The sequence below is a fragment of the Protobothrops mucrosquamatus genome, unplaced genomic scaffold, assembly GCF_001527695.2.
Source record: "Protobothrops mucrosquamatus isolate PMUCROS unplaced genomic scaffold, P.Mucros_1.0 scaffold711, whole genome shotgun sequence".
Classification (NCBI taxonomy): domain Eukaryota; kingdom Metazoa; phylum Chordata; class Lepidosauria; order Squamata; family Viperidae; genus Protobothrops; species Protobothrops mucrosquamatus.
The window spans coordinates 108,489-124,461 of NW_015386992.1; the positions used below are offsets into that span (position 1 = coordinate 108,489).

The window sequence follows — 15,973 nt, forward strand, 5'->3', positions numbered from 1 at the left end:
CTCAATTCCAGGGAAGGTCTTGGAAAAGATAATCAAGCAATGAAACAGCAAACACCTAGAGGCAAACAAAGTCATTACCAAAAGCCAACATGAGTTTGTCAAAAACAGATCATGCCAGACAAATCTTATTGCATTCTTTGAGCAGGTGCCAATTAGTGGACTAGAGGAATGTTGTAGATATAATTTACTTGGATTTCAGTAAGGCATTTGATAAAGTAGACCACAACCTACAACTTGATAAGATAGAAACATGTGGGTTAGACAGCATCACTACATGGAGGGAAATGTGTAATGGGTTGCCCCAGGGCTCTGTTCTGGGCCCAGTGCTCTTCAACATGTTCATCAAAGATTTGGATGAGAGGATATATGGAGAACTCATCAAATTTGCAGACAACACCAAGCTGGCAGGAATAGCCCACACTCCAGAAGATAGGCTTAAGATACAAAAGAATCTTGACAGACTTGAACATTGGTTGCTAGCTAACAAAATGAAATTCAATGGTGAAAAAAGTAATGTTCTACTTTTAGACAAGAAAAACCAAATGCACTGGCATAGTATAGGTGATATCTTGCTCAATAATAGCAACTTGCTCAATAATAGCAACTATCCCCTTGGAGTCCTAGTAGACAATCACTTAAATGTGAGCCAGCAGTGTGCTGCAGCTGCCAAAAAAGCCAACACAGTGCTAGGCTGCATTAACAAAGGAATAGAATCAAGAGCATGTGAAGTGTTAATACCACTTTACAATGCCCTGGTAAGGCCACACTTGGAATACTGCATCCAGTTTTGGTCAACACGATGTAAAAAACATGTTGAGACTCTAGAAAGACTACACAGAAGAGCAACAAAGATGATTAGGGGACTGGAGCCTAAAACATATAAGGAACGGTTGCTGGAATTGGATATGTCTAGTTTAATGAAGAGAAGGATGAGGGGTGACATGATAGAAGTGTTCCAATATCTCAGGGGATGCCACATAGAAGAGGGAATCAAGCTATTCTCCAAAGTGCTGAAGGCAGAACAAGAAGCAACAGATGGAAACTAACCAAAGAGAAAAGCAACCTAGAACTAAGGAGAAATTTCCTGACAGTTAGAACAATTAATCAGTTGAACAACCTGCCTCCAGAAGCTGTGAATGCAGGAGGAGGAGGAGGAGGAGGAAGAGGAGGAGGAAGAGAAGGAGGAAAAAGAGGAGAAGGAGAAGATATGCATTTACTAAAAGGGCATCTGCCATATCTTGCAGATTTCCCCTTCTTCCTACTGTTGATGCTTCTGGGTAATGATCTGGGTTCACTTACACTGCTGGGATGGTACAGCACAATTTTGTGGGAGAAGCAATGTACAAAAGAAAGCTCTACCCAAACCAAACCAATTAATGAACAAATAACTCCCAAAGGATTTAACCCTACCTTGGAGGAAGACAAATGGAGGTAAGTCACACATAGAAGGAAACACAATACTCAAAGAAAAAAGCAGCATACAACTAACAAACCCTTTCTGCCCAACCCAACCCAACCAGAAACAGCCCCACTAAAATTGAGCAATTGATTTCTCCCCTTAAATGGAAACACGCAGACTCACAATCTCCCCCTCAAAGAAAACATGAAGATGCCTAACAAAGAAACAACTTCAAATATCCCTTAAAAAATCACTTCAAATATCCCTTAAAAAGTCACATCAACAAACAAACCAGAGATAAACAGAAAAGCACCCCAGACTGCAGCCCCCACAAAAAGGAAGGCGAATGTTGGTAATAGGAGAGTCTATCCTCAAAGGAATGGAATCATCCTTCTGCAGACCGGACATACAATCCAGGGAGGTATGTTTTCTCCCTAGAGCAAAAATCAAAGATGTGGCTGAGAACTTAACCAAAATAATTAGATCTACTGATTACTACCCTTTCCTCCTCCTCCACATTGGGACAAATGACACCACAAAGAACCTGAGTACAACAGTGAGAGATTACAAACAACTAGGCAATAAAGTTAAGAAGCTAGGAGGACAAGTCATGTTCTCACACATACTCCCAACGAAAGGCCAACACCCACTGAGGGAAAAAAAGTTCTAGAAATAAATCACTGGCTAAAGGGTTGGTGTCTCCAGGAAGACTTTGGTTTCCTGGATCATGGATTGCATTTCCTACGCGAAGGACTCTTGGCAAGGGATGGGCTGCACCTCACGAAAACAGGGGAAAATGTACTCAGAAAAGGACTGGCTCAACTCATCAGGAGGGCTTTAAACTAAAATTGAGGTGGGAGGATGACCAATCTCTAGAATCTCGAGAACTCAAAACTAATAATAAATACCAAGAAAACAAATCAAACAATGAGGTAGGCAAAGACAAGAAAAAAGAAAAAACCAAACAACAATCAGGAGATGCAGGAAACATACCCACGGACAGGCATAAAAGTCTTAAATGCTTATATACAAATGCTCAAAACTTGGGGAACAAACAGGGTGAACTAGAAGCAACAGTATATGAGGGAGGGTATGACATAGTTGGCATTAAAGAAATCTGGGTCAGGTCTGAGTTTTCTTTTGATATTAAAGTAATATTGGCGTTTATCCACATATTTGGTATTTTGGCTTCTAATAATACTTTGTTACACACTTCTTTCATTGATGGGCTTAATATGTCTTGTAGACAGTTGTAAAATTTTATCGGTAGCCCATCTGGACCTGGTGTCTTGTCATTTTTTTGTCTTTTAATAGCTTCTATCTGCTCCATCATTGTTATTTTTCCATTGAACATGTTTTTAAAGTTCTCTGAAATTTTGGGTAGCTTATATATGTATATATTGCATTATTTTTTTTCCTGGGAAATTTCTTATATATCATAGAGTGTTTCATAAAATTCTCTTTTTTTTACTGTATCATTTTGAAATCGTAAATCACCTTTCACATTTCACAATTTATTTATTAGTTTTTTCTCTCTTTCTTTTTTCAATTAATAAGCCAACCATCTACCTGGCTTGTTAGCATTTTCAAAAAAAAGTTTTGTTTTGCTCTTTTAATTTGTTGGGCCATTTTTTCAGCTTCTACTAAATGTAATTTATGTTTTATTGTCTCCATTTGTTTTTTAAGAGTTTTCTTTTGTGGGTCTCTTTGTAGTTCTAATTCCAATTTTATAAATTCTTCCTTTAGCTTCATTTCTTGTTTTTTTTTCCTTATTCTTTTTCGCCATGTAAGTTATGGCTAATCCTCTAAAATATGTTTTAGCTGTATACCAAACGTTTTGGAGTGACATATCTTCTTTCTGATGACATTTCAATCCTCTTAACAGTATTTGCATTTGACAGATGTGAATTAACATTTTCTGTATATTCTACTGGCTACAGGTTTTGGTGTGCTTCTAGAAAACACACACACCAAACAAACAAACAAACACACATAGAATCATATCAGTTTTGTAAAAATACAGAACAGGGAGAATGTTGTTTAATCAATTCTACCTAACAAAAATATTCCAAAAGAAATACTTCCAAACGTCATCAAAATATACATAATCAGAGGCAAACAAATGAAGATTTAAAGCTTTCTTTTCATGAGATGATGTTTATTGTTCAATTCAGGTCTCATCACAATGATAAAACACTTGGGGAAAAAAATACACACCAATAAGCCAGCACTGGAGGAGATCATGGAGAAGATCTCCACAGCCAGCACATATTTTCCTCTTGTGCTTAGATAGGTTGGAATAAAGCACAGCCAAACACTGCAGAAGACCAACATGCTGAAGGTGATGAATTTGGCTTCATTGAAACTATCAGGTAACTTTCTAGTTAGAAAAGCAGCAGAGAAGCTAACCAAAGCAAGAAAACCCATAAAGCCCAAAACACAGTAGAACATGACTGATTCTTCTTTGCACTCCATGATGAGTTCTTCAGACATTGATTGTGCATCAAAATCTGGGTATGGTGGGCATGTTAACAGCCATGCAGCACAAAAACTGAATTGAACAAGGGAGCAGGAAAGAATAATGTAACTGACCATTCTTCCACCAACACATTTCCTCAATTTTGACTCAGGTTTGGTAGCCATGAATGCTATGACCACCACAAAGGTTTTGGCCAATACACAAGAAACTGCCACAGAGAAGATGAGTCCAAAAGCTGATTGTCGAAAGAGACACACAATCTTATTAGGTCTCCCAATAAATAAAAAAACACAAAGGAAAGAGAGGAGGAGAGAAACAAGAAGAGTGTAAGTGAGATTCCGGTTGTTGGCTTTGACAATAGGGGTGTCTTTATGTTTAACAAAGATTATGAGAACCAAAGTTGTCTTTAATGAAAAACAAAGAGAAAGAACAGTTAGACTGCTCCCCATGGATTCTTCATAGGACAAAAAGCTGATCCGCTTTGGAATGCACATATTTTGGTGGAGGTTTGGATAATGATCATCTGGACATGCAGAGCAGTCATCCATGTCTGAAAAAGAACACAGTGGAGTTAATATACCCTAATGGCTTAATCCTGTTATAATTGGAAATTTCCTACCCTTTTCTGTTATTTTCCCCTCTGGACACAGATGGCAATCATAGCAGCAAAACGGCTCCCCTTCTTTCTTGGCCTTGCTGTATCCTGCTTTACAAGGATCATTACACAAAGATAACGGTGATCCCTATCAATGAATGAAGAAGTAATTTTAAGATACAGAGAGGAAAGGAAGTGCTTGGAGAGATACTGTTACTGTGGAATTAAACAATAAAAGTATGCTGATAAGCAGAAGTAGTATGATGACATTATTTTGAGATGTAATTGGTTTGAAAGAAATTAATTGAATATCTATCAATATTGATATTGGTGGCTTTTCTATAACCAACATCCCCAATCTCTAAAGACAGTTTTTCTACTGTTTTAATACATTTTCTCAATTTGATATCACTAGATTGATGAAATCTGAAGTAGTATACTAAACTGCAGCTTTTACATCAAAACTATTGGGTCTATTTTCCATAATTAACAGAGGAACAAAATAAAATGTGCAGTATTGTAAATCAGCCATTAGAAAAGTAAGCATTCTTACAGATATTTTTTCCCATCCCTAGGTTAGTTAAAAAATAATGCTATGGGAATTTAATTGGTAAAGATATTTTATGCTACATTAATGAAGGCAGACCAATCTAGATTCAAACAACTAACCTTATTAAAGCCTATTGGCCACATGATGGAATCTGCAGAGATACTGAAGAATTTGTCTGGTGGAGATGAGGGATCTACCACTCCAACTTTGACCCTAAGAAAGGACTGGTTTGGGAATGTGATCCAGTTGATAATATCAAATCCACCAATTAATTCTCCATTTTTATCAAGGGAGATCTTTTCACCAACACTATTATTGAATGTGATGCCTTTCAGAAAAGTATGAAGCTGAAATAGAGAAACACAGAGAGAGAAAAAGAAACAAATTAAAGAGGATGTTTCTTTAAGCAAAGAAAATTTAAAAAGAAATAACTCCACAATCATTCCAAAATTTCATATTACTGATAACAAAATATAACCCCATTGAAATTTTTTATGAAATTACAATCTACAATCTGACTGCTATAGGTACTTAAGACAGATGACCATATATAAATATATAAAAATAGTAGGATATATAAGCCTATAACAGTTTGATAAATACTAATAAAGAGACTTATATTGCTTTAGCCCTACTAAGATTTGTTTGCTAAATTTTATGGACAGATGTCATAACCACAAATACAGTTAAGGTTTCTGCTAATCTCTGCTGAAAGTCTTACCTGCCACAACACTTGATTGTGAAATTGTATCCTTCCTTCTTTCACTATTGTTCTGTGTCTGGACTTGGACAAATGCAGAGATTGCAAAGCATGTGCCACAGCATAGACTGCATTGTAAATGTTGTAGCTCTGGCCACTCATGAGTGTTTCAAACACAGATGTAGGAAGGGTCTCAATCCTCTCCTGTCCAGTACATTTTTTCTCAGACTTCTCTGCCTCAGAATGGGAGAAAAAACAATTGAATGCCTGTTCCCAAAAATCTTTCCGAAAATAATCATGGTGATTATTCTTTAGATTTAGGCTTTCAATAAATTTCTGGAAGTCTTGGATCTCCTTTGTGTGAACTGCAAAGGATAAAGCACCTTGCAGGAAGTGGATATCCCAAGATCTGTGGAAGGAAACTGAGGTGTAATCTGTTGGAGCTGTTATGAACCAGATTTTTGTCTTCCTTGGTATATCCTCCACTTCTGAAAACTGGAGGAATGTTCTCAGGGTAGATATGGACCTACTTTCACCATACAAGATTATCACATTGGCTGTGCTTTTCATCAGAACTCGGTATATTTGGATTCCTTCATCCACTGCATCAGTAAAATCACTATAAAAAGCTACATTGGTGAACTCTTGTATGAAATCAAAGCAGATGCCATGCTGGGAAAACATGGAAAACACCTCCTGTACAAATTTCTCTCCATTGTCATCATTCACAGCAAGAACTCCAATCCAAATCCATCTAAAATAGAGCAATAGCTGCAGAAGACCTCTATGTTGGTGTGATTCATTTGGAAGCATTTGTTGGAAGAAAACTGCTTGAGTGTCTTTATCCATGACTGGAGCAGAGCCATATGTCAGCTAAGAAAAAAGATAGGGAAGAATTTATCAAAGTTGGAATAATATTGATGAAATACTTTTTGTGTGGCTGCATAGTCCATTAATACAAGCTTTCCCTCTAGTAATTTCAATATATTTACCTTTTTCTTTTCACAGTTTTATGCTGGTTTGGGGTGTGTGTGTGTGATGGCTCAGTGGAAAGCAGACAGCCCAGGTTTGATACCAAGTGCTGCCTGACAGGGCACCTGTCCTTGCCCAAGTTGCTGACAATCTAGCAGTTTGAAAGCATGCACCTGCAAGTAAATAAATAGGTACCACTTTGGAGGAAAAGTAATAGCATTCTGTGTGCCTTGACAGATAGTCATGTGGTCCATGACCACAGAAATGTCTTTGGAAAATGCTGGCTCTCTTGGCTAAGAAATGAAGGTGAGAGCCATGCCCCCATACTGGACATGACTGGACAGGGGAAACCTTTACCTTCTCCTTTATGCCGGCTTAGTTAATAATTTTTTAAAATAAAATAACTTTTTCATGCGGTTGCTGATAAAAACAGGATCGCCTACATGATCGCCAACGTCTGATAATGGATATGGCACAAGAAGAAGAAGAAGTTAATAATTCATAATTTTGTTCCTCCTTTACAAAGTTTGTTTTAATTTGCAGCAACTGTCAACACTGAGAAGTTCCGTGATAAAAACAAATGTCTTGCTTAAAAAGTTTTTATTTCAGTCAATACCTGTTTTGACAGTTGAGGCACTTGTTTATACAGTGGCAGAAAGATATATCTAAAATTCTGTAGAAGAGGAAAAGACAGTGAGTTAAACACAAGTTGTTACAGAATGCAAAGGAAGGGGAAGATTGGGTTTTCCTGATTTGAAATTGTACTTTGCAGCTTGCATTTGATTTGAATGAAAGATTGTGTAGGGTGAGAAATCGATGACTTTTGGAGTTAGAAAGAATGACATAAAAATTGGGTCATTATGGATATTTGTGATACCACAAAGTGTAGGTTAATTTGTATTTTAAAAATCATAATGTTAGACATTCCATATTGAGAATATGGAATAGATACAAAGTCAGAAAGCACAGAGTACAATAGTGAGATATTACAAACAACTAGGCAATAAAGTTAAGAAGCTAGGAGCACAAGTCATGTTCTCATCAGTACTCCCAATGAAAGGCCAACACCCATTGATGGAAAAAAGAATTCTAGAAATAAACCATTGGCTAAAGGGTTGGTGTTGCCAAGAAAACTTCGGTTTCCTGGATCATGGACTGCATTTTCTACATGAAGGACTCTTGGCAAGGGATCGGCTGCACCTCACAAAAACAGGGGAAAATGTACTTGGAAAAAGACTGGCCCAACTCATCAGGAGGGCTTTAAACTAAAATTGAGGTGGGAGGGTTACCAATCTCTAGAATTCTAGAACCCCAAACCAATCACAAATCTCAAGAAAACAAATCAATTAATGAGGTAGGCAGTGATGATAAAAAAGAAAAACTCAAACAACAATCAGGAGATGCAGGAAACATACCCACAGACATAAAAGTCATTAAATGCTTGTATACAAATGCTCAAAGCTTGGGGAACAAACAGGGCAAACTAGAAGCAATAGTACATGAGGGAGGATATGACATAGTAGGCATTACAGAAACATGGTGGGATGAAACCCATGAATAGAATGGGCTGATGGATTGATACAAATTGTTCAAAAGAAACAAGTCTACAAAAAGAGGAGGGAAAGTTGCACTATGTGTAAGAAAACACTACCTATCTACAGAAATGCACATGATCCAAGATAAAATATCTCCAGAATGCATATGGGACAATATAAAAGAGAAAAAAAAGTGACATTGCCATTGGCAGGGCTTTTTTTGTCATAGAACTCTCAGAACGGAGTTCCGGCACCTTTTTTGGATGGAACCTTGTAGAGTAGGCAAGGCAGGTTGTATAATGTGTGTGAGTTCCGGCACCTTTTTTTTTTTTTTTTTTTTTTTTTTTTTTTTACAAAAAAAGCACTGGCCATTGGTATATATTACTGGCCACCCAAACAATCAGAAGAAATAGATGAACTCTTTGCCAACCAGTTAACAAATATATGTAGGAAGTATACCACAGTAGTAATAAGAGACTTAAACTATCCAGATATCAACTGGGAGACAATCTCTGCAGTGAATGGGAAATCAAACAGATTCTTAACCATCTTAGCCGACAACTTTGTCACCCAAAAGGTGGAGGAGGGAACTATATATAAAGTTATACTGGACTTAATCCTCACTAATAGAGAAGAATTGATAGAGGGAGTTGAAATTTCCAGAACCTTGGGTGAAAGTGGCCATGTCATAATGGAATTTAATATAATGCAAACACTAGAAAGAGAAAACAATCCAACCAGGGTCTGAAACTTCAAACGAGCTGACTTTAACAAACTCAGAGAGAACCTAGGAAAGATCCCATGGATGACAATCCTAAAGAGGAAAACAACCCAAGAAGTGTGGTAAACTTTGAAAAATGAGATCAAAAAATCCAGACCAGCATAATACCACTAAAAAAGAAAAACAAGAAATTCAAGAAGAAACCAGCATGGCTGCACAAAGATCTCTCTGACAAACTGAAAGACAAAAGGGACAAATACAAAAAATGGAACAGGCTATACGTGAACCCTATCAACATTATTTCTATTATTTTGGGATATTTTATAACAGGCTAAAATTTATGTATCAAAAAGTTGTATAGAATCTGAACCATGCTTTTTATCTAAAAGCTAACACTCTAGGCTTGTTCAGGTAGTGCCATAAATCTTCTACACATTTTACCTGAGGAACTTTGTAGATGCATAGGAGAGCTGCCATGTGGAGAGAGATGTCTGGTCCTCCAATGACTGCAGCCAGATGTTTTGGGACCCCACACTTGTAGTTAGGGATGAATCTGCCCTGAGTTAAGAGAAGCATCATTGAGGCAAGGTAAGTCCAACTTGGACTGAAATTGCTGTTATAAATCTGGAAGCCCAGTGTGACATTGGGTAGGATCTGAGGATTTTCATTGATCTCTTTGATAGCAAATGCTAAGGCAAGGATGTGCTGGTAATTCTGAAACAATATTCTGTAGCAAAAAACACACAATACATTAAAAAGGGTCTTCTTCAGAATATGATATATTTAATCTTTTGGTACTATAATAAGTTGATGTATTTTACTGCAAAATATTTATTAATTGGTTAGAACTCTGGAAAATGCAGAGCAAAATAGACATTTACCACTCCAGAATCTGGAATAATTTTTAATTCAAGATAAACACTGGCTTGAAATTGTAAGCATTGTTTTTTAATACATGAAAAAGGCCAATATCCAACTCCATCTTCTAAGAATGGTTTAAATCCAGAAGCAAATTGCTGAATTTTGACACTGTAAGCAGCAAATGTTAAAAGTTATCATGGAAAATATACCCCCCCCCAGTTTTACTAGTAGTTATAGCTTTATAAAAGCTATAGTATAGCTTTTAGTGGTAGTTATAGCTCTACATCTACCTCTACATCTATATTTATAAATATTTACATGTGATTTATTTTAATAGATATTTGATATTTCCTTATTTTCTTTCAACTTTACATGGAAATTGATTGAAAAATAACCAAGGCATCCTATTTAATATATTTGTTTCTGGAGTCTTTGTTGTTACAAGAGATCATTTTGATCATCATAAGATTGAACAGCAAGGTCCAGATCTTCCAAATAAATTGGTGATGTACTTACATAAGTCTATCATGAAATCTCTGACAAGGATGTTGACTGAAATCAATGGGATCAGAATATGTTGAGAATACAGAAATAATGCCAGCAATGTTAACATCTCCAAGCTGATGATATGTGTGACGAATAGGAAGAGGTTCATCCAAGTCACAGTGACTAATGGGTTCCTTGCATACCACTTGAAACATTAATATAAACAATGATTGTGTGAATATGACCATCTTCTGTGAATGGCTTCTTTCTGTATAGAAATGCCCTTGCCCACAACATGATCCTTGAATGTTTCCAATTAGATCAAACAGACCTGACTTCTTCTTCTGTTTTTCAGATAGAAATAGGCAGTGCAACATACTATCGAATAAATTCACAGAGCTTTGTGGCTTCCCACCATGGTTGGAATATCATGGGGAATAGTAATAATATTCTTAGTTTGCCTTGGATTCCCATGGGTTTCAAAGAGAGAAACAGGTAACCAATGTTTAATTATACTAACCAACCCAGAATTCTGAGCAATTCTACTCAGAAAAAGTATATTGCAACTCAAAAGAAAACATGCCAGGTTCCCCAGAGACAATATGCAATGTATTAAAATTAGAAAAAATTGCCTAGATATATATTGATACAAAATACAAATAGAGGAATAATAATTTATATGAAGTATAATTAAAATTTATTTATTGTCATGGACAATATTCTCATGAACACAACTAAATAATTTTCATTCCAACATTTTTTAAAGTGGAGTTTCATTGTGAGGGGGTCTTTGGTGTTCTCTGAGCTTTGTTGTTTGCTTGCAGGTGTTTAATTATTCAAACTAGGTAACATCATCAGTGCTAATGTAATGAAATGTCTGCAAGAAATCAGCCAAGCTCAAAGAGCACCAAGGATACTCATTTCAACCCTGAGTTACAAATGTTGGACGAGGGGATAGATGGGGAAATCATCAAATTTGCAGATGACACCAAGCTGGCAGGAATAGCCAACACTCCAGAAGACAGGCTTAGGATACAAGAGGATCTGGACAGACTTGAACACTGGGCGCTATCTAACAAAATGAAATTCAATGGTGAAAAAAGTAAGGTTCTACATTTAGGCAAGAAAAACCAAATGTACAGGTATTATATAGGGAGTACCTTGCTCAATAGTAGTAACTGTGAGAGGGACCTCGGAGTCCTAGTGGACAATCACTTAAATATGAGCCAGCAGTGTGCTGCAACTGCCAAAAAGGCCAACACAGTGCTGGGCTGCATTAACAGAGGGATAGAATCAAGATCACGTGAAGTATTAATACCACTTTACAATGCCTTGGTAAGGCCACACTTGGAATACTGCATCCAGTTTTGGTCACCACGATGTAAAAAAGAAGTTGAGATTCTAGAAAGAGTACAGAGAAGAGCAACAAAAATGATTAGGGGACTGGAGGTTAAAGCATATAAGGAAAGGCTGCTGGAATTGGGTATGTCTAGTGTAACAAACAGAAGGACGAGGGGGGACATGATAGCAGTGTTCCAATATCTCAGGGGCTACCACAAAGAAGAGGGAGTCAAGCTATTTACCAAGGCACCTGAAGGCAGAACAAGAAGCAATGGATGGAAACTAATCAAGGAGAGAAGCAACCTAGAACTAAGGGGAAACTTCCTGACAGTTAGAACAATTAACCAGTGGAGCAACCTGCCTCCAGAAGTGGTGAATTCTCCAACACTGGAAGATTTTAAGAAGAGACTGGACAGCCATTTGTCTGAAATGGTATAGGGTTTCCTGCCTGAGCAGGGGGTTGGACTAGATGACCTCCAAGGTCCCTTCCAACTTTATTATTATTATTATTATTATTATTATTATTATTATTATTATTATTATTATTATTNTTGTTGTTGTTGTTGTTGTTGTTGTTGTTATTATTATTATTCATAGTTTCATCATTCTGGTATTGTTAGACTGCTCAGTTGAAGCTATACCCTTGAATTTATGATTTATGACACACTAAGATGTGGGGAGTTCAACTTTTACTTTGCAACCTTTTGGGGGGGGAACTTTCAGTCTTGTTTTCACCTATGATTGTGCTGATATTATGTAGCCATTAAAAGTGTTCTTTGAGGAAAGCAATTGCCTCAGAGTTCTTATTTCTACTAGTCTCGTTTATCGGAACTATGACATTAAACCAAGACTGCAAATTTCTTTCATCCATGGGGTTCTGAGCCCCGGTCACCTACCCAAGCATTGGGAGGATGACAAAGACTCAGGGAAGACATAGAGATGGAAAAGAAAGGGGAATCACTCCCAAGCCTGGGAGCAGCTGCAGCGGATGGGACACAGGCTGCTACTTTCGTGGAGAGTGTGGTCCTAGCAGCTGGAGCAAGACCAAAGAACTGTGAAGTCCTTCTGAAGAAGCTGACTCAGAAGGAGGAAACCATCGTCCTCAGGGGGACCTGGTGGTCTGACGCTGCACTGCTGCTAAAGAGCATGCTGAAAGCTGCAGAGGTTGAATTCCCACTGGTTTCATTGCTTTGGAATGCAAATATTTTGGTGGAGGTTTGGATAATGGTCATCTGGACATGCAGAGCAGTCATCCATGTCTGAAAAAGAACACAGTGGAGTTGATATAGTGGATTATATGCAGTGTTGCACCATAATAGCTTAATCTCGTTATAATTGGAAACTTCCTACTCTTCTTATCTGTTATTTTCCCCTCTGGACACAGACAGCAATCATAACAGCAAAACGGCTCCCCTTCTTTCTTGGCCTTGCTATATCCTGCTTCACAAGGATCATTACACAAAGATAAAGGTGATGCCTATCAATGAATGAAGAAGTATTTTAAGATACAGAGAAGAAAGGAAGTGCTTGGAGAGATACTGTTACTTTGGAATCAACAGAATAATGTTGATAAGCAGAAGTAGTGTAATGACATTATTTTGAGATGTTATTAATTAATTAATAGTAGTAAAGTTGGAAGAGACCTTGGAAGTCATCTAGTTCAACTCCTTGCTCAGGCAGGAAACCTTATACCATTTCAGACAAATGGCTGTCCAGTCTCTTCTTAAAAACTTCCAGTGTTGGAGCATTCACCGCTTCTGGAGGCAGGTTGTTCCACTGGTTAATTGTTCTAACTGGCAGGAAGTTTCCCCTTAGTTCTAGGTTGCTTCTCTCCTTGATTAGTTTCCACCCATTGCTTCTTGTCCTGCCTTCAGGTTCTTTGGAAAATAGCTTGACTCCCTCTTCTTTGTGGCAGCCCCTGAGATATTGGAGCACTGCTATCATGTCCCCCCTCGTCCTTCTCTTCATTAAACTAGACATACCCAATTCCAGCAGCCGTTCGTTATATGCTTTAGCCTCCAGTCCCCTAATCATCTTTTTTGCTCTTCTCTGTACTCTTTCTAGAGTCTCAACATCTTTTTTACATCGTGGTGACCAAAACTGGATGCAGTAGATGTTACTGTCTATCTCACATTGTTCTATGTTACAAGAGGTAAGCTGCAATCTACTTTGTCAAATGCCTTACTGAAGTCTAAGTAAACTTTTTCTAATTAGTTTTATTCATTTATAACATAAAATGTGAAAATACAAAAGAAAATAGTAGGGGACAGTAGAAAAAGGGAAAACAAAAAAGGTGTGAAGAAAGGGAGGGGAAGAAACAAAAGGCATTGATTTCTGACTCTCTCTGTTGCAGTAAAATCAGACATTAAAATCAAATCTCAACTTTTTACATTTCTATAGTAGTATGCACTAGCCATGTCTGTATTGGCAAATAATTGCAATCAGTAAAACTCAAAATCATAATATTATTTTTTTCTACCTCAAGCACAAAGCTCAGAAGCAGAAACAAAAGTACTTATGCTCTTTTGTTTTATCAGCACAGTCAATTTGGCCATCTCTGCTAATTCCACCAGCTTTTGTAACCATTTGTCCGTGGTAGGAATCGAGGCATCCTTCCACTTTGGTCCATAAGCAATCTTGCTGCCGTCACCATATATAAAATCAGAGTTCCAATTTTTTTTCAGTTCTTTTTCCATTAGACCCAAAAGGAAAGTTTCTGGTTTAATCCTTATGTTCACTTTAAGAATTTTCTCCATTAATATATGAATCCTACTCCATTTTTTTTGCTTTATCACATGTCCACCATAAATGATAAAAAGTCCCTTCTTTACATTTACATTTCCAACATTCATTTGAAATACCTTTATACATTCTAGATAACTTATCTGGTGTTAAAGTCTAAGTAAATTATTTCCATAGCATTTTCCTTATCTACTAATTTAGTCACTTTGCCAAAAAAGGCAATAAGGTTTGTCTGGCATATTTTGTGTTTGGCAAACCCATGCTAGCTTCTAGTAATTGTCTTGCTCATTTCTAGATGCTCACAAATCCACTGCTTGATTATGTTTCCCACCATCTTCCCAAATATTGATGTGAAGCTGATTGCTCTGAGTTTCTTAGATCTACTTTTCTTCCCTTTTGGTAGATTGGAACCATGTCAGCTCTTTTCCAGTCCTCTGGTATTTCCCTGGTGCTCCTGGAGCTTTGAAATATTTTGTTTAGTGAAAGCCATAAATAAGAAAAAGAAGATATCTTTCTCTTTTTTACATTCCCTTTTGTGAAGAATTGTCTTGATTATTGCAGCAAAAATTGGGCATAGCAAAAGGGACCATAAAGGGGTTGAAAGGGTAAAGCAGTGATGAATATGTGCATCATAAATGTCTCCAAGCCAGTAACAGAAATGGAGGTAATAGAATGCTAATGCAATAATTTATATTCCTTCAATAATGGAATGCAGTAAATTCTAGAATGTTACTATAACTCCACTTGCAGCGGTTGCAAATAACATCACCTTAAAACTTCTAACCTGATTTCAGCAATCCATCTTCTAGGCCAGATTGCTAGGAGAAGGCATGAAGAAAATATTTGATTGACAGCCAGAAAACCTAACTTCTCTCTATCCAGCAATTAATTCAGAAAGGGCTTTTTATACTTTTGTTGTTCTTTTAAAACCATTTCTTAAGCAAGGACTTATTTATTTATTTACTTGTTAGATTGCCTCTAGGATCTCAACACACTATTGACTGCATTGCCTCTTCCAATTTTTCTTCACAACTACTGTACGTAAGATAAGTTGGCTGGAAAAGAATTGCTGGTCACTTAGTTTCTGTGTTATTGGTTCAATGTGAACCTGTGTCTTTCTAATTTTAGCCCAACATTTTAATTATTTAGCCATACTGACTTACTAAAGATTTGTCTTTCCATTGAGATAAACAGTGTGGATTAGAGTGGTTATTTAAAATATCAAAAATTATTAATTAATAATTGAAATATTTTATTTTAAAGTGCAATTAGTAAGTTGCAAATCATGAAAGTCAGCTTTCTGAATTAATGAAACTTGTATTCCATTTATGGATAACAATTCTTGAAATATGTCAAATGATAGGAAAGAGAAAAGGAAGGAAGGGAGGGAGGGAGGGAGAGAGGGAGGGAGGATGGAAAATATAACACTAAATGATAATGGAGTTGGAACTAACAAGAGAAATTGGAACCATAAGTAAGAAGGCTCCCTGTTTCCTCAGTTCAGCTTAAAATCATAATTTTATAAAAGGACTGTTTTTAAAGATGTCTACAATTGGGGGCATATAACAATTTGAGGCTGAAATAGCTAATTT

General features: G+C 37.0%; 1 protein-coding gene across 1 annotated transcript; it reads right to left on the bottom strand.

The window, feature by feature from the left end:
- Positions 1-3,529: 3,529 nt before the first annotated feature.
- LOC107289513 (vomeronasal type-2 receptor 26-like) lies at positions 3,530-10,513 on the bottom strand. Its single transcript, XM_015818285.1, has 6 exons — positions 10,329-10,513; positions 9,393-9,678; positions 5,745-6,596; positions 5,143-5,370; positions 4,498-4,621; positions 3,530-4,428 (listed from the first exon to the last, which is right to left on the bottom strand). Exons 1-6 carry the CDS (start codon positions 10,511-10,513, stop codon positions 3,530-3,532), a joined length of 2,574 nt encoding a protein of 857 aa, XP_015673771.1.
- Between the last annotated feature and the right edge of the window lie 5,460 nt (positions 10,514-15,973).

Coding starts and splice junctions, on each gene's coding strand:
- LOC107289513 (XM_015818285.1), bottom strand. CDS start 10,513: ATGTTTCAAGTGGTATGCAAGGAACCCATTAGTCACTGTGACTTGGAT. Junction 9,679..10,328: donor AGATTTCATGATAGACTTAT/GTAAGTACATCA, acceptor TTTTTGCTACAG/AATATTGTTTCAGAATTACC. Junction 5,371..5,744: donor ACAATCAAGTGTTGTGGCAG/GTAAGACTTTCA, acceptor TCTCTATTTCAG/CTTCATACTTTTCTGAAAGG.